General features: G+C 37.2%; 1 protein-coding gene across 2 annotated transcripts in view; it reads left to right on the plus strand.

Moving 5' to 3' along the window:
* The window catches only part of SLC25A21 (solute carrier family 25 member 21), a 263,467-nt gene that overhangs the window by 189,007 nt on the left and 54,949 nt on the right, over window positions 1-19,511 (plus strand). For both annotated transcript variants that reach the window (XM_087874625.1, XM_034418043.3), the window contains one exon: window positions 5,761-5,844. In XM_087874625.1, the coding sequence (XP_087730751.1) occupies window positions 5,761-5,844 (84 nt within the window). The remainder of the gene's footprint in view (window positions 1-5,760; window positions 5,845-19,511) is intronic.

Genomic DNA, 19,511 nt, shown 5'->3' on the forward strand with positions numbered 1-19,511 from the left:
TGTATTGCGTTCTATATCAGTATTTCATCTGAGTCACATCAATCCACTTTCTGTTCTGCACATCTCCCAGATGTATTTTAAGTAATTTTTCAGTTATCTTCCCTGATCAGCTTCTTTTTACGGGGAGGGGAGGAATCATCAATACATAATCCTTATATGACTTTTGGCTTATCAAATTAATGTGTGTGTGTGTGTTCACATTTAAATAACATATTTAATTCACTCCTCCTTCACACACATACACATTTCTGGTTAACTAATGTTCTTGTACTTAGTGCAATGCCACTGGAGGTTGTGAATTTTTCTAATTCTCCCAAGAGCTCTTTGAAAAAAAGAAAGTCATGCAACAAATTCTTACTGGACTGTAAAGCTGCTGAAGAGTGTTTGCTGCCCTGCCAACTTGGCAACAGTTTTTTTTCTTTAATAAAAGAAGTTACCGTAGACAGAGATTCCAGATGTGCCAGAACTATTTTTATTAGGGGCCCAACTGAAAGTGCATTCAAGTGAAGTATGCATTTTCTTTCATAATTGCCAAATGTATTTTATTATGTCTCAGGAAAAAGGGCACAAGAAATAAGCATCATTAGTATATTTTTATGACTCATTAATTTTAATACATCCCTCTTTCATTAAAATTATTGTAATTAAAAGTCATTTATATCAATCTTCCCCTGATCCGGATTGTTCCAGATGTTCTGAATTATAACTGCATAATCATTGACTGTTGTCCATCGTGACTAGGAAGGATGAAAATAGTAGTCCAAAACATAAGGCTGGATCTGTATATACACTGAGAAATGTTTTAGGTAGATCATACCATTTAATTTATTTATGTTGATTTTATTTTAATAATTAAAAAACCCCAAAATGTAAAACACTGTTAAAATCTGCTTGAATTATGTATGCTAGAAAAAAAAGGTAATAAGCCTTCTACATATTCTTATTGAATTGTCATAAATCGAATCTTTATTACTGTCTTTGACCAGCCCATAGAGTAAATGAAAACGGCAATTTAATGTAGCAATTTTTTATTACGAGAAAAAAACAATGGGACTATAAAAAAGCGTATCTAATTAAAAATGTTCTCTGAGCTTGGTTGTTTTCTTGCAGATGTTTCATAACCAAACTAGGTAAAATGTTAAACCTGGAGCTACAAATATTCTGTAATTTAAATTTTTGCACAATTGTATGACTTAGTGAACATTTCTGGCCACCTAGTATGTGAGTGTAGAATTAACACCTATTAAAAAGTAATGAACATACAATTTTAAGAGTTTGACTCCAAAGTTTAGAAATGATTGGGGAGATAAGAGCATATGTTGGGGCAATATAAAAAAGAAACCATATGAGAATATGAGCAAGATTTTCTACCTCACTGGAACTACAAGGGCAAAGTCTCTGTAAATAAAGAATCCTATGAAATCTTCCCACCAAAGGTATCAGTGAAAGGGTAGCAAAGCAGGCTCTGTAAAAGGCCCATCTCTATTTACTTAGTTTTTTATTTGTCTGGTTGTTTGTTAAGTTTTAGATTGCATCAATATCCTGCAATAAAGGTCTTGTGGTTATCTTCTTTTTTTTACTTTTTCTCTTAAGCCTCTGACTAATATTTGATACTTCCAGTGAAAATACACTAACATTGTACTTTTCATGACACCGAAGAGTATAGCATACCTTCTTTATAGAGTTCAGTGTGTGCCCTAAAATATCATGTGGAGCTGGAAGTAATAGGAACACGAACCATTATAAAATTTGCTTCAGGCTTGATTTTAGGAGATTGGAACTTCAAATTGCCACAATGTAAAAAAGATGTTGAGACTCTAGAAAGAGTGCAGAGAAGAGCAACAAAGATGATTAGGGGACTGGAGGCTAAAACATATGAAGAACGGTTGCAGGAACTGGGTATGTCTAGTTTAAGAGCCTTGGTGGCGCAGCAGACTAAAGTGCTATTAAGTAGCACCAGCTGCTTGCAATTACTGCAAGTTCAAATCTCACCAGGCTCAAGGTTGACTCAGCCTTCCATCCTTTCGAGGTAGGTAAAATGAGGACCCAGATTGTGGGGGCAATAAGCTGACTTTGTATAAAAAAGAACACTGCTTAGGGTGGCCCGAAAGCCCTACTAAGCAGGTATATACAAAAATATGAAGGCTATTGCTTAACGCATTGTAAGCCGCCCTGAGTCTTGGGAGAAGGGCGGCATATAAATCGAACCAATTAAATAAATAAATAAATAAATAAATAAATAAATAAATAAATAAATAATGAAGAGAAGGACTAGGGGAGACATGCCAGTAGTGTTCCAATATCTCAGGGGTTGCCACAAAGAAGAGGGAGTTAAACTAGTCTTCAAAGCATCTGAGGGTAGAACAAGAAGCAATGGGTGGAAACTAATCAAGGACAGAAGCAATTTAGAACTAAGGAGAAATTTTCTGACAGTTAGAACAATTAATAACAACAACTTGCCTGCAGGAGTTGTGAATGCCCCAACACTGGAAGTTTTTAAGAAGAGGTTGGATAACCATTTGTCTGAACCATTTGTGTAGGGATTCCTGCCTAAGCAGGGGGTTGGACTAGAAGACCTCCAAGGTTGCTTCCAACTCTGTTATTCTATTCTATTCTATTCTATTCTATTCTATTCTATTCTATTCTAAATCTTATAACAGCTGCTTATCAAAAACAAAATACAGAGTTATCTAATTCTTTGTATCCATCTAGTAATCAACTACTGTAGATTTTTACAGACTACATTTGGTGGCTCTACCAGAGCAAAATCTTGGAAACCCATTTATCAACAGGTGAAATCTACAAAATCTACATTCATATTTTTACTTTTTTAACAAAATGGGACAGAATTTTCAGGCACAAAACCTGTCTGAATAGATAATGGTTGTCCAGTTTCAGAGAGATAGGTGCAGTAATTTTGATTTTTTTTTTCAGAAAAGAAAAATGCCTACAGCTTTTTTATTCTGAGACATAAATAGATGACACAGTAAAAGCAAAAGCAAAATTTAGCCCTCCTCCCGTAAAATGTGGTTATAGAAGAGTTTCTGATGAATCACGCTTTGAGCTTTGAAGGTAAAGTTGATAGTCATTTATTACCACTATTCTCTCCACCCCTTATATATCCCCTTGCACAGCATTTTGTAGGCAATAAAATCTATAGTATATGTAAGCTTTGTGTACAGATGTATCTGTTTTTCTGAACAATTCCAAACTACAGATTCACACCTTGGGATTCTTGTCTGAAAGAAGACTCTACCTCAACTCATAGTGTGATTAAATTCATCCAAAGCAAATAGTTTGATTCAATATTTGTTATCCATTCCTGATTCACTAAAGGATCTTAATGAATTCATATTTGGTAAAATCATATTGATCAATAGCTTTTTTAACAATGCTGTTCATTTTGAATATTCAGCCTCTTTTTCCTTATCCAGTTAGGTTACCAAAAATATAGAAAATTGAGTATAATATTGGAAAGAAAGAAATTGCACCATTTTAATCTTGAGGTGATTGCTAAGAATTAAAGTCTCTAAAATTGCTTTATATAAGTGTTTGTGTGTGTACAGGCACACACATGAATTTTGGTGTAGTGGTTAAGGCATGAGGCTAGAAACTGGGAGACTGGGAGTTTTAGTCCTGCCTTAGGCACAAAGCCAGCTGGGTGACCTTGGCTAATCACTTTGTCTTAATCCTAGAAAAAAGGTAATGGCAAACCACCTCTGAAAAACCTCACCAAGAAAACTTCTCCAGGCAGTCTCTGACAATTGGACATGACTGAATAGAAAGAGAAAAAAAAAGTTTTCTTATGTATATATAGGAATAAATGGATCTGCGAAATAAATTTATCAAAAATTAAAACACAAAAAATAATTTAAAAGGAATACCAATTTAGATATTCCTATTTATTATTTTTCCCTATGGAAGACATTTAAGCCTACTTAAAAGCTGAACTGTAAGTGATTATATTTGCCTTGCTGTGTAATCTATGTGTGTGAGCCATTCTTTTTTAAAAATTGATTAAACTTTTATTATTTACTGTTAGCTTTGTCATTGGTTCATATTCTCCAAGTCTAAGTTCTCAGCCAGATATTTTCTTCTAGTATTGAGCAACATTTATTCTCACTGCTGTAAACGTATATCACATTCCTCCTAATATCAATATAAATTATAATTAATAGATAATTCTATTGTAATTAGTATATAAACAATATATTTCTTTGTCTTTTTTATTTTCAATATTCCAAGTCATATAAACAATATGATACTGCTCAAATATCATTGTACTGAAACAATATAATATATCAAAATATATAACAGAATTAAAGGGAGAAGGAATGAATATAGACCAGGAATGTCAAACTGGTGGCCTGTGGGCCAGATGTGTCACACGTAGGCTATGCCCACCCCAGGTCCGGGAATGGGAAAAACGTAGAAAATGTCATGTGATGGCAACATGATGCCACGAGTTTGACACCCATGATATAGACCATCTGGATTTAGAGCTAGTAAAAGGACTGCATATTTGAAGTGTTGAACTGTTATCTTTATGTTTTAGCAAAACTGGAATACAGGAAAAGATCACTGCCCTAAGACTTTTGTTTCATGTAAAAGCTAAAATTATCTAATAATAGTGCTGTACAAACTTAAAGAGCAAACATAAGAGATGTTTAAATATTATGAGACTGTGATGCGATAGAACATTTAAGCTGTATTTCAGTTTAATTCTGTGAACATAATGTACTATTCTTTACAAATTTATTTATTTTTATTCATTTATTTATTTATTTCAATTTGTATACCGCCCTTCTCCTAGTGGACTCAGGGCGGTGAACAGCCAGAGCTGAAACACATACAGATAAAAAATTAAAATTGTTAAAAGAATTATATAACTGGCCCAATTTAAAACAGTTCAATTTAAAACCCCATGACAATTTAAAACTAAAAAACTAAAAAGACTAAAAAAGAGGGGGGGGGGTTTCACGCCAGCCCTGCTTGATGGAAAAGAAAAGTTTTCAGAGCACGGTGAAAGACCCGGAGATCTGATATCCTTCGTATCTCCGGGGGCAAATTGTTCCAGAGGGCAGGAGCTGCCACAGAGAAGGCCCTCCCCCTGGGGGTTGCCAGCCGACATTGCCTGGCTGACGGCACCCTGAGGAGTCCTTCTCTGTGGGCACGTACTGGTCGGTGGGAGGCTATCGGCGGCAGAAGGCGGTCCTGCAAATTATAAAGTGATCTTGAAAACTTCCAGATACAGGTTCTGCATGGACTGATTATGTGCTCTGGTCAAAATAATATGTATTTATTTAGTATAATTTACATGGCCATATACATTCGTATACCACTGTTCCCCATAGATAGTGTTTTGTTCAGGGTTTTTTTTAGATGTGTCCTTCTGTATCAGGGTTTTTTTGGTTTGTCACTGCCATTAATATAGATCTTTTAAGGAAATATTTTAAGAAATTATTTAGAAAATACTTTAGAAAATATTCTAAAGACATTTGTAGGTTCTATAAGGTCTGTTCCTGTTTATGCTGTAATAGAGCCCGTGTTGGTAGACTATGTTATTTCACTTGAAAGAAATTCATGGCAAATCTCTTTTACATCCCTAAGAATTACCTGAAACAATGTATATTGAACATTCAAGAAGGAAGTGCAAAATAAAATATGAGCATAACATTCAGAAAACTCTTACAACACTTGTAAAATGTATATTTTTAAACCCTTGTATAGCTTCTAAGTTTTCATTCACTACTTTTATAGGTTCCAAATTCAAAGAGGAAAATCTGATCCCTCCGGGTACAAGAGCCTTGGAGACAGTTTTAAAACCATATTCCGGACGGAAGGGTAAGAATACCGCTATACATTATAATTTTATGATTTTACTCCTTTAAAAAATGTGATTGCACTGCATTTCATTCATTTCACATCTGTACCTTTTTTTCATTCTGGAGTTCTAAGGTAAAGAAAACATACAGAGTTGTTCATTGCAATTAGAATATTTTTAACCAACTGAGATGCTTCTGGTATATTAAACTTTATGATGTGTAAAGATTTATGTGACTGGGGCTGAAGTGTTTACAGTATTTCTTTATTAATGTGAAAAGGGTGTGGTTTTATTAATTATTACTGAATGACAACTTTTATGTATTACAAATACTCCTTGCAGAAATGCTAAGGAACTAAGAAAGTGGGCATATGTAGGACTGTGAAACCATCTTTTGTATTTTAATTGTGAGAAAGATCATGACAATATGCCATTTTACTGACATCACATGAGGTAAATTGATGTCAGATTTAAACAAAAGAAAAATAAGAAAAGTTTCCTTGAAATTTATGCTTAATTTAGAGGTCAGTTCCCCTATTGTTTCAAGAGTAGTAACAGATGCTTCCAGGCAATTAACAACTTTTTTGGATTATTAGAACATTATTTCTCATGACTGGAAATAGCCTTATCATATCATAAGGAAAAAAGTACATGCAGTTCCAAAGTGACACCAATTATCTGGAGCAGGAGGGAAGCAATCTGCGGGCTCCCATTTTTGCAGTCTCTAAAGCTCCTGCCCAAAAAAATACACAGCCAAATTTTGCAGCATGTCCCCCTCTTTCTTGCTTCCCCCCGCTTCATAGATTGAAGTTTAAAATAGCTGTGCTCAGTCTCTAGAGTAATAAAATATATGTTTTGTGTAAGACAAAAAAATGAACTGCTTCCAAAATCAAGAAAAAAGGGCCTAAAATCTCAGCCCCACACAGTCTAGTAATATCATTCCATCATCAGTAGTGGACCTCAGAAGCCAAAACACATTTAAAAATAATATGAAACTGCAATCCCTGGAGGAAAACTATTTCCTATTCCTGACCTAGAGAGTAAGAGATTTCTTTACTGAAAGTATTTAGGACTAGGCTGGACAGGCATTTGTTACTAATATTCCAGCTCTTTCTTTATTACGGTAATTGAGATTTTGATCAGATGGACTATAAATCCACAATTCTAGGTTGTATCTAGATTGTGATGGACTCTCGCCTAACATATCACAAAATAGATCAATGTTTTTCAAACTTGGAACTTTAACAGGTGTGGATTTCAAGAGGCCTCCCGAGCTCTATTTTCGCTGGCAGAGGCACTTCGCTGTTCGCTGGCCAGTCCTTCGCTGGCCAGTCCTTCGCTGTTTCCAGGGAAGCCCAATGGGCCAGATCTAAGCACCCTACAGGCTGGATGTGGCCCGCGGGCCTTGAGTTTGACACCCCTGATCTGGTTTGATAGGGTTGCAGCTACTAGTGCTAATTCTCCAAATCGTTTAATATCGGAACTGGCAGTGTTATAAGCAATAGCATAGTTGGCAGGTGTACAAAAAATGAGAAATTAGGATTTTCCTCTATTGACCCTATGATAAGCCTCTCACATGGATCTTTCTCCCCGTTTATTTTAATTCATTATGTATTTAGTGTTGATGTTATAAACTTTCTTATAACATGTTTAAGATATTCAATAGAAACTAAGATAGAAAAATTAAAATGTAACCAACTAAATAACAGCAAAATTTAATGCTGGCTAACTTGATTAGCTCTTAAGATGGAATGGCATGCTGTCTCACTGAGGTCTCCTAAAAACTTTTAAATAGTCCCATGAGTGGCAGGCAATTGGAATTCAGAGGGAAAGGAAGTTAAGGAGTTTCTTCCTTCTCAGTCAGTCAAACTTGGCTGGATGCCTGTAGAATATAAAAACCTGGAGATTAAAACAGATTTAATGTGACAGAGCCTCAGAATTCATACCCAAAGCCTGTAGAAACTGGAAGGTAGAGGTAAAGTTGCCAGGGCTAGTTGCATAAGGGATTATTTATTTCTTTTAAGAGCTATTTGCTCCAATTTTTGGATTCTCTGGGCATATTGTCACAACCCCCTTAACATGCCCTTATAGCCATTTTTATATGCATCTCCTTATGACATTACATTTATCTCTTCCCCAGCCCACAGATGAAGCAGCTTAACATTGTCCAGAAGTTTCCCTTTCTCCAGGTATAATGTTGGTCCAAGGTATAATCTAGCATTCTTCACTGACAATGTAGCTGTTGACATGATTTAAGATGGAAACTGCTCAGTTTCTGTTAGTGATTTTAGGTTGCTATGAGGCAGGTAACCTCCCTCTATTTTGGGGGAAATGTCCTCCATGGCTATTGAATAACAGGGAAGACCAGACACCTGGCTACATCTACTTTAGCTTTCTGAAGTGCTTCTCAGGTCTTACAAAGCCTCTTGTAGAAATAGGTTTATTGCTTTTTTGAAACAACACTAGATCTGTTGTTAACAGGTTGAGAATGTTAGATCTGTGCTGCCATGAACGTTAATTTCAATGTGGAAATAGAACTGGGGTTTGTTAATTTCATAAACAATTGTAGAACAATCTTTCAAGGATTTTAGATCGCTGTACTGTTTATTACTTTGATTATCCAGAGGCCATTTTTCCTATTTCATTCCAGCTATATGGGTCTCCATAGGCTACTTCCAGAGTACCATGAGATCAGAATTAGGCTCATTGCCATCATTGCCATTTCCTTGTACTTCTAACTCACTCATTATCAATTGTTCCTTCCTGTTTTATGTCCAACCTCTGTACCTGTTTGCTATATACCCAGATTATTTTTGGACAGAGGTCCAACTCTTTCAGAAGAGCTTACCCATACCCTCCTCTAGGATTATAACTGGACAGCTGGGCTGTTTTTGATAGGACTTTGGGTAGGATTTCTTTCCTTCCTTCCTTCCTTCCTTCCTTCCTTCCTTCCTTCCTTCCTTCCTTCCTTCCTTCCTTCCTTCCTTCCTTCCTTCCTTCCTTCTATTCATAAATAGTCTAATTGAAGGTCACAAACAGAGAATATCTCCCGTCAGCTAGATTCAACCCCTACAAGACCGAGTGGCTGTGGTTTCCGGCATCCCGTCATAGTCAGTTGACTCCATCACTGACTATTGGGGGTGAGACCTTGACCCCCTCAGAAAGGGCTCGCAACTTGGGTGTCCTTCTGGACTTGCAGCTGTCTTTAGAAGACCATCTGACAGCTGTGGCCAGGGGGGCTTTTTATCAGGTTCGCCTGATTTACTAGTTGTGTCCTTTTCTGGACCGGGACTCCCTACGCACAGTCACTCACACCCTCGTCACCTCCCGTCTGGACTATTGTAATGCTCTCTACATGGGGCTCCCCTTGAAGAACACCCGGAGGCTCCAACTGGTCCAGAATGCGGCTGCACGGGTAATTATGGGAGCGACTCGACGCTCCCATGTAACACCATTCCTGCGTGAGCTGCACTGGTTCCTGGTCTTTTGGGTGCGATTCAAGGTGTTGGTTGCCACCTTTAAAGCGCTCCATGGCTTGGGACCTGGCTACTTATCAGACCGCCTTCTGCCACCTATAGCCTCCCATCGACTGGTACACTCCCACAGAGAGGGGTTTCTCCGGGTGCCGTCAGCTAGGCAATGTCGGCTGACGACCCCCAGGGGGATAGCATTCTCTGTGGGGGCCCCTACCCTCTGGAATGACCTGCCCCCGGAGATTCGTAGGATTCACGACCTTCGTACCTTTCGTCGCACCCTAAAAACATTATTATTCCAACAAGCAGGGCCGGCCTAAATAATAATAACATTTTACTATTTTAATGGGTTGTTTTAGTAGAGTTTTTTGGCCAATTTATTTAATTGTTTTAAATTGCTTTTAATTTTTATATTGTCATGGTTTTATTTTGGGCTGTACACCGCCCTGAGTCCTTCGGGAGAAGGGCGGTATAGAAATTCAATAAAATAAAATAAATAATAAATAAATTATTTGTTATTGTGGGCCTTAACCCTTAACTAAATATGCCATGTCAAACACTTGCCTATACTTGCCCAAAGCCACCCAATATTAAGGAAAGTGATTGGTAATCCCGTCCCCCCCCCACATGTAAGGACTATTAGAGGAATAAAACCATCCCTTTACTTATAGCCTAAAATGTATAAGGACAGCATTATTTTCTGGCCTTACTATTGAAGCAAAACAGGATTTTTCAAATTTTATGCTGAGATAATTTTCTACTGGCTCAATAACTTTATTGTGTTTGCTTGTTTGTACCCTCTATTTCATTGTCCATTTGTTCATACTTTGATCAGTCATGGTGTGTTAGCAATCTAGTCTGGGGAATGGGGATTTCATGTTTTCTTTCATCTAGGCTCTTAGATGCATTTTCCTTAATCAAGAATAAGTAGGGCAGTGGTGAAATCCAATTTTTTTTACTACCGGTTCTGTGGGCATAGCTTGGTGGACATGGTTTGGCTTGGTGGGCATGGCAGGGGAAGGATACTGCAAAATCTCCATTCCCACCCCACTTCAGGGGAAGGATACTGCAAAATCTCATTCCCCCTCCCCATTCCTGGGGGAAGGATATTGCAAAATCTTCATTTTCACCACACTCTGGGGCCAGCCAGAGATGGTATTTGCTGGTTCTCCGAACTACTCAAAATTTCTGCTCCCGGTTCTCCAGAACCTGTTAGAACCTGCTGGATTTCACCCCTGAAGTAGGGGCAGTGTAACTATCCATCCTGGTGGAACTCTTTCACCTGTAGGAATAACCATAATCTCAAGTACAGATCATATGAGAATGCCACATCATATGTACAATAGGAGAACATTCCAAAACCATCAAAGCAAGTACGGGAAGCAGAATATTACTCTTTTGTCTCCTCCTCAGAGGAGATGATCCATAAAGCATCCAGAATTGATTCTGTTTAAAATCAAGTCTGAACTCAGACTGAAAAAGTAAAGATAATTTGTATCCTCCAATACCATCTGAAAGTTCATAGATATCCATCCTCTCAACCTTATCCCCAAAAAGATATTTGTTGCTGGGCAGTAGTTAGTATAATGTTCTGGGCCATTTCAGTAATGGAATTTTACTATCTCCTTCAAGGCTGGTGACATTGTACCCAAATGTCAACATGCATCCTCCTCTCTCTGGTGTCTCATGAACCCTTGGATAAAACAAATAAACATGGATGGAGAACAGATGCTTCTACTTCCACTTTTGAACAAACCATGAGGTTCTAAACTTCTGAATTATCTTTCCATTTTGTTAGAGCCCTAAATCAGACATTTAGCAGGCCTGATGCTGCCTTTCAGCCCTCAATCAGTTTCAATAACCTGTCTCAATTGCTTGCATGCATTTATCCAAGACATCAAATATTATTCTTTCTGCTGCTGTGATCTGCTAGTTTGGAAAAAAAAATGACTTCAGGCAGGCATGGTCTTTTTCATACTGGCAATAGCAGGTAGTTCTTAAAACAATATAAAAACAACTTACTAAATCTTGGTATGGAAGAAGAGGACAATAGCCTTTTGAATAGCATCTGCTTCTAGACTTTGCTCTGTCATCACCAGAGATTAGTGACTGTAACACTTACGTTTTTTAACACAAGCAGACATGGGCCTTTCTAATGAGTCTCGCTGCAAGTCCTTTCGTGGGCTTAGCCACTGCCAAATAATAAATGAAAACTTTTGTGCTGGTGTTAGTCTGTATGGGAGCTGCTTAGAAATCTCACGATCAATGACTGGCGGGCCATAATGTTGACAGGAAAAAAGCATGAAGAATTTTGTTTTCTTTTTCAGATCTTCATCTTCAGTTTAGCGAGAGAAAGAACACTAGGTTATTTTTCTCCACAGAAAAGAAAACTATTTCCTTTTTTAAAAAAAAATAAAATGCTGAGCAATTCAAGGACTGCAGCTTTTTTGTCTGGATTTATAGTACAAGATTATTATTTTTCTGTATTTCTGCTATTGTAAAAAACTTGAAAAATAAGTGGCTGTGGTAACAGGATCTTTTCTATGGAATTAATTGCTTTTGGAAGACTGCTTAGCTAGTTTATTGGAGACATTTAAGAAATATAAATATCTTGTTCAATGACAAGCAACAGTCAATAATTTAAACATGGTGAATAGCTGGCTTTCATATTGGCTTACTTTATCTGAATATAGCTTGTTACAGGATTTCAACATTAGGGGCATGTAGAAAGAAGTGCTCTGTTTCATTTAATTTTGTTGAGTTGAAATTGTAGTATATGCTAAGGAGAGCACAGAATCATGGGCTAGGAATGTATAGCAGAATCTGTAATAACATTTATTTCTGCTTTAGACTGATAGATTAAGAAGAGATTGGTCAGAAAAAAACATTTGGGACTCGAGAATGTCCCTTGGCTTACCTACTAGTCTTCAGAGCCATTGAAGTATGTTCAAAAGCAGCTTATTATTTTTTTTTCCTTTTTCAAAAATAAAATAAAAGCATTTTTTCCTCCCGTGATAATTTGGCATGCCAGAATGCATTGGAAAAAAAATGAAACAGTCGTGTGATCTTGCCTTTGTTATGTCAGACAGGTACAAAAACAGTATTAAAAATACATCCAGACCTTTCCCACATGAGAGCTATGCATGTTTTGAAGAAAAAAAAGTGGCCATTTCTACACAGATGTGCACTTCAAAGCTGACTTATTATGTACCCAATATTATATTTGGCTAACTTTATCCGAGTACAAAATGTAAAGTAATAAGCAACCCTTTGCCATTTAAGAGAAACATCAACATTTTTGTTTCATAGAAAGACACAATTAAGGCAAGAAATCCAGACAACTGCAAACACATGCCACTATCTTGACCATGCTCCACAGGATTTCCATAATGTGAGGTGATTTTCTTTCATAGCTAACCTGCTTTTAGCCATACAGACCAGCACAAAAGGTCACAGATGTGGCATGCCCCATTGCAACAAGCAGTCGGGCACCTGCCTTCAGAGAAAAAAAAAGAAACACTGAAATGATGTCGTTGTTAAAATAAAAGCATTTCAGTTGCACAAACATTTACCATTGGGATGGGAAGTGCACAAACAGGACCATTAAAATAGCTCTGAAGTCTTTTAAATGGGTTCTAATTAATGGATATCATAGAGTCAAAGCTAATTGAGCATTAATGGAAAAATAATCCATCAATAGATAGTAATTTCCAGCACCGAGTGAATTTTGGTCTGGAATATATTACAGTATGTTGAATAGACTGTTTGTGGCTCCTTTTTACTTCGGGCATTGCCAAACCAAGAGTTAGGGGCTCTACTGAATTCTTCCCTCCATCATCGCTGTACCCCTGGGCAGCCCTTGGAGACACACATTGGGCATCCAAATAGGAATGATTGATTTTTAAATACATAACGGTTTTTGTTTCTTGGTATTTTTATTACCTGTAACATTTGAAGGTATTTATCCTTTTACATGTCATTTGCTTTATATTTGGTTCACTTTTAAATCATACTTTTAAATTTTAAATAATTATATTAGCTACCAAAGAAATCAGAAGTGCTAAAATTTTGCTGCCTCTTCTTTAGTCAAATTTATATCATTGCAGAACAAAAACAAGTCAATTTCTTCTAAATCAGACAATCTATGTAGGTCCACACGTTATGTATTTGCAGTAATTATTTGATCATTGTTCAAATAATTGTTCAAATTGTTCAAATGATGTACATGGTGTTTGGCCTATTTTTCCTCATAACAACAATACTGTGAGAATCCTGCAGTGAGAGAAAATGACTAAGAGAGATGAATGAGCATGGCTGAGAATGAATTAGAACATGACCCTCCCTAATTCCTAATCCATAATTTTTAACTACACACTGCATTGGCATTTAAGGTGAGACCAGGTGACAGAAGCTAAGGCAATACAAACCCTGAGTCTGTTAAACAGAATTTGCACTAGAAGAAGATTAAGCTATAGCAAAGGGACAAGCTAAATATGAAAAATCTCAGATTGGTATCATAGAACCAAAGAGAATGAAGTTTGGTAATGCAGAAATGCAACAGCTGGTAATGGTGTTTTTGAGAAGGGAAGGAATGAGCTGGGCAAAAGCCCTTCTACGCCATTGCTGCATCCCAAGGAACATCACTCTCATGTATCTAATAGTACCCAGTTTGTTGCTCTGGCTGTGTAAGAAAAGACATGGGAGGAAGAGTAGAATAATATCTTTTGCTCCAGTGGAATTCTTAATGCACTATTCACCGGTCTAGCACACAGATGTATTTTTCCCCATCTTAATTTTCAGAAAATAATCATTTCAAAAAACTACAAGATAGTTCTTTTGACATCCCTTAACTAAGTCAGATTTGGTATACAAATACCTCAACATTCAGTACCATATCATGGCTTCTGAATCCCCAAATGGCTTGGGTAAATCAAAGGAATTTAAAGAATTCTGGAAACCCTGAAAATGGGATATAAACAAGTTAAAAAGCATGAGTTGGGGAGGAGAGGAAGTAGTTAGGCTTGCAACTAATGTACTCTAGGCATTTTGCACTACAATTCCCAATGTTTCCACTAATGCATCTACCCTGGATAGATGTAGCAGCCTGAAATATCTATCATAGAAAATGGGGACATTAGCGCCATAATTAATTGAAATGTCTAAAATCCTCAGGAAAAAAGGGGGTCAGAGTTTAGAAAATGCAAGAATCTTACATGAGTTTGCAAAGTCTTTTTCTCCTCAACTTGTGCTGGCTAGTTCAAAAACACAACCTCCAAAGAGTTCTCTAAGTAGAAATAAATTCTCTCAATAGGGAATTTAAATCTTCAAAGTAGGAGTCGTCCCTTGAACTTTGTTCATGTATTACAAGAAAATGGGAGCCACAAAACATAAAATTTAATTGAGACTTACTAGAGTCAGGCTGTGTCTAACAGCGTATTAAAGGTCACATTAGCTTTCTGTTAAAGTGAGGCAGAATGTTTGTAAAATTCCTTTAGAACTTTTCGGTAGAATGCTGATGACATAATATCCATCCTCAGTAGCAAGGCTAAGTGTGGGATGAGTTGCTTCAAATAGGACTTTTATAGCTGAACTTCTCTGGATTCGATAGCATTTAATTTAAGAGCTGGTGTGCACTTTGGCAGTTCTTCGACAGCAAAACCAGCCAGTGGGTACATCTGTTTATTGAGGACTGACAAGTTTATAGCAAACATAAACAGAATCTGATGTTTATTATAGTCAAAGCTTGAAACTGAGAATTAGTCAAAGTATTGAACAAAGAAAATCTTTTTAGCATGGTCAGATGCTATAAATAATTGTTGAGATCATTTTGATGTATTTTTCTGATATTCGTTTAGAAAGAAAGAATGATTTAAACTGGGGAAAGCTAAATTCATGCATGTTTTACCTATTATGTTCATAAACATGGTTTCAAGTAGCAAATGCTAACCGGTTTATTATAGTTTCGCCAACAGGGGTTTTTGTTTTGTTTTGTTTTGTTTTCAGCAATATTACCATGATTTTAAAAGTAAAGACCAAGCAGTGAGCCTGTGGCATTCAACCCAACAAATCCTTCTGCTTTGGGGGAAGTACCTTGAAAAATCTGGTCATGCAGGTTTGAAGTAGAATGTTGCATGGCATCCATAACAAAGAAGAAAGACATCAAAATGACAACAAGCTCATGATGATATCTTCCTGCAAATGCCATGGTTACATATGAGCCTAGAACTTAGCATGGCATTCACAGAGTGGGAGCAAGAGGGGCCAATAACAATGCATTGTTATTGGCCCCTCTTGCTCCCACTTTGTGAATGCCCATGCTAAATTCTAGACTCATTCTTAATAATGTCTCCAACAAAATTCCCAGTTCATCCTCCAAGCAGATTTTCAAGTGTAGAAATAGTTTGTTTTGTCATTTTATTTTATTTTATTTTTTTGCAACAGAAGGGAATAATTAAGGCATTTGCGTTGAACCATTGACCATAGTGGCAGAGAATTCCAGGAACTGAAGTCCAACACTTCTAAGCTTCACCAGTGTGAGAGAAACAGGTTAGGAATATCGGACTTGAGAAAATCAGGTTCAATTTCTTATTCAATCCTAAATGCCTCTGAGTGGCAATTAACCCTGTCTTATTAGCCTAGTAAATCTTCCAAAAGTATTGCTGAGATTTAAAAAAGGGAGAAAAAAATCATTTGCAAGAAAGTAGAGATCTAAAGCAAACACAATCCATAAAATAAGTGAAATGGAAAATTCATACAATACTCTTCAAAAGAAAAATAGGAGATAAGATTTTATTTATTTATTTTTCATATTTCTGATACACCCATCTCCCTCAAAGAGGGATTCCAGGCAGTGTACAATAAAACTAGATGCCTGAAGAATTGGGAAAATAAAGAATTCAGGAAATGCTTATTTTCCTTTCCATGTTGTTCATTAGAGTCATACTTTTTTTAAGGGCCCTCTTTCCATGTTGACAAACAAACCTTTTCTAATGTATACTTTTGGAGGAGTGGGGAAGGAAGATGTTCAAAAACAGTTTTCCTCCCAAAAAATGTGAGGAAATGTAGCTAGGAAAAATAAATAAGAACATCTAGGCCAATTAAATGATCCCAAAACGGTTCTTTTAGAGCCATTTGACTTCTATAATCCAGTACGCTGGTTTATCATACTAGCAAATAAATTATTGGGTTAAGATTTACAAGGACAGGTAGACTTTTGACAGTTGATCATTTGTTTGTTTGTTTGTTTATTTTATTAAATTTGTTTGCTGCCCATCTCACCGCAAGGCATTTCTGGGCAGCTTATGACAGTAAAAGCAATAAAACTATACAGACACATATATCCAACTGCAATAAAAATACAAATTACGAATTGTGACTAAAAGACAGGGAGGGAAGGAGTAGAATGAGGAGTGGGATCTGTTATTGGTCCCTGCCAGTCAAACTTTCCTTGACCGACAGGATCTGTAGCATGCCTCTTCTTCTGGCATGGCTGTGGGCAGGCTAATCCTTTTAGAGTGAGACATTTCCACAGATAACCTGGACCCATGCCATGAAGGGCTTTAAAGGTGATAACCAACACTTTGAATTAGAACCAAACTGGCAGCCGATGCAGCTCATGGAACAGCGGTGTAACATGGGCCACGCTTAGGGCCCCAAAGACTGACCATGCTGCTGCATTCCGCACCGGCTGCAGTTTTGAATGCTCTTCAAAGGTCCAAGTAGAGTGCATTGCAATAGTCAAGCATGAGGTGACCAGGGCTTGAATGACTGGCACATTCCTAGGCCTCCTGATCCAGGAAAGGGCACAACTGATACACAACAAAGTTGTGCACAGCAAAGACTCTCAAAACTGCAAATGCCACCCACTCTTGGTGCAAGAGTCACAAATCTAGGATAACCCCCAAGTTGCACACTGGTCTGTCTTAGGTAGTGCCATCCCCTTGAGAACTAAAGATGTTGGAGTCCCACATCTCAAAGCTCCATGCACCCAAAGCCATTCTGTCTTGCCAGGATTCAGCTGAAGTCTGTTGTCCTCCCATTCAGGCCCCCATAGTCTGCAGGCACTGCAAGAGGATAGCAACAGTACCATTTGAGTCACCAGGGATAGGGCTATAGAGTTGACTATCACATATATGCAATATACATGCATATATCTATATCTATATGCACATGTATATATACATATATTGGGTAATATCATCAATTAGAGCTGAATTTTTCTGGTTTTGTTGTTATTTATTTTTTGATATGTGGATTTAATTTTCCTTTCTGTTGAGTTAAACAAAACACATATAACCTTTCCTAGTTCGATTTTTATTTTATTTTTTTGCTAAAAATGAGAAAATGCACATTGTTTTTTAGTAGTTTATTGCCAAAATTTGTCAGTTCAATTTCTGGGGGCCACATGCAACTTCGGATCCACATGTTGCCCACTTTTTAAAGCCAAAGATTGAAAGTCAAGTAGAATCTCTATCAAAGTAGCATATACAGTTCACCTTTTCATAAGCTTGCAGAAAAGAAAGATGCAAATATTATAGATGTATAGAGTTTATATGATTTTCAACACCATCTTCCTTGGAGGGGAAATTCTGTTTTTTACACGGTGTATATTGAGGCATACCTCTCCAAAGAAGCAATTAAAGTTAAGTTGAGATCATGGAATGAATAGTATTTCCCACAAAGGAAAATCTAGAATGTATAAAATAGTGTAACTTCCAAGATAAGTGTGCCAGCTAAAAACAGAAATGCTGTAACTTCCAAAATATGTATGCAACTGAAAATAAATAGTTTTCAGTAGAACTAAAGTATCAGAAAATTCCTTCTTGCCTCCCTAAAGTCTGGATGCCCAACAGATTTTTTGAAATGTAATTGTTATAATAGCGGAAAGTGTGAAGTGAATGGAGCTTTGCAAGAGAGCTATTTTCAAAGAAAGTTTAGCGCCAGCAAAGTTGGTACTTGTTTTCAACAAGCAGGTAGCCAGAGATGCCATTGGGAAGTATGATGATGAATATACTGCACATCGTTGCTCTGAACATTCACAGGAGCTGTGATTAAAACACCTATAAAGGCCAGGGGTATTTTCATTTCAGGAATCTGGATGACCACTAGATGGAAGCCAAGTGACAGTGAAATCTGTTTGGTATCATCTACTGGTTGCCCTTAGGTCTAGATTCACATGTTACATGTAAGATTCTACCTGCAGATATTGGGTGAATGGGAAGAAATGTCCAGCTTTCGTACACAAAGTGCTTTTATTTGTTTTCTTTGGCTAGATTAAACAGTGATATGTCCGGGAGGTTGTGTACATATGTTACTAATTTGGTTCCCCATCTCAGTCCACGTATACCTCACCATCATTTTTTTTCCTAGGTACCTCTTGCCTGCTGTGAATAAACTCTTGGGTTACAATGTACACACATTACCCTGCCAGTATTAGTTTGGTATTTTCTTGGTTTTTAAAGTTACCTATTCTCCCAGATGTTTCTTTCGTGATTTAAATTGCAGCAATCGGAAGATGGGCTTGTATTTGTTTTTTTTATATAAAAGCGTGTATTTCTCAATTTCCTAGCAGAGGCTCTCAATTTACAAAACTGAAGAAGGGTTTTTCAAAAACTAGCAAAAGCAGGCAAAAAATGTAGGGATAACAAACTTAAACACAAACTTTTCCTTAAAAGGTCACTGTAGATCAATCATCTAAGCTGGCCTTTTACAATGTCGTGACTCCTACTTTGCTGATGAGGTTGGTAACTTAGTTGGATTCTAAGAAGCTCACTGAGTTGAGAAAGGCTGGTTTAAATCATAATGAGTTTCTCTCCTTGAGGGTCCCAATCACCTCTAAAAAATTTTGCCTTCTGTTACAGAGGAGCAGGCAAACCACGACTTACCTGCTCTTTTTCAGGCCTTTGATGCTAAATTTGGCTGCTCCTGGCAGAAAAGAATGAAGAAAGGACTGGCTATAGTTCTGAGAGGAATGCAACATAATGTAATATTTTCCCAAGGAATTGGCAAATGTAACATTTTCATTTCATGCAGTATTAGTATTGGTACTGCCGCTGTTGTTACTGATTAAAAGATACCTTTCTGCCAAAGCTGTCACACTGCCTTCCAACCCCGCCATGCCAAGATACACTTTATTATTAGCAATCTGAAACTAAAAAGGCCTAATGGGACAGAGCACAATTACCCAAAAGAGCAAAGGTCAGAGCTCCCGAGCA

Source organism: Pantherophis guttatus, chromosome 1 (assembly GCF_059756535.1).
Source record: "Pantherophis guttatus breed Tessera chromosome 1, ASM5975653v1, whole genome shotgun sequence".
In the NCBI taxonomy this organism is placed as follows: domain Eukaryota; kingdom Metazoa; phylum Chordata; class Lepidosauria; order Squamata; family Colubridae; genus Pantherophis; species Pantherophis guttatus.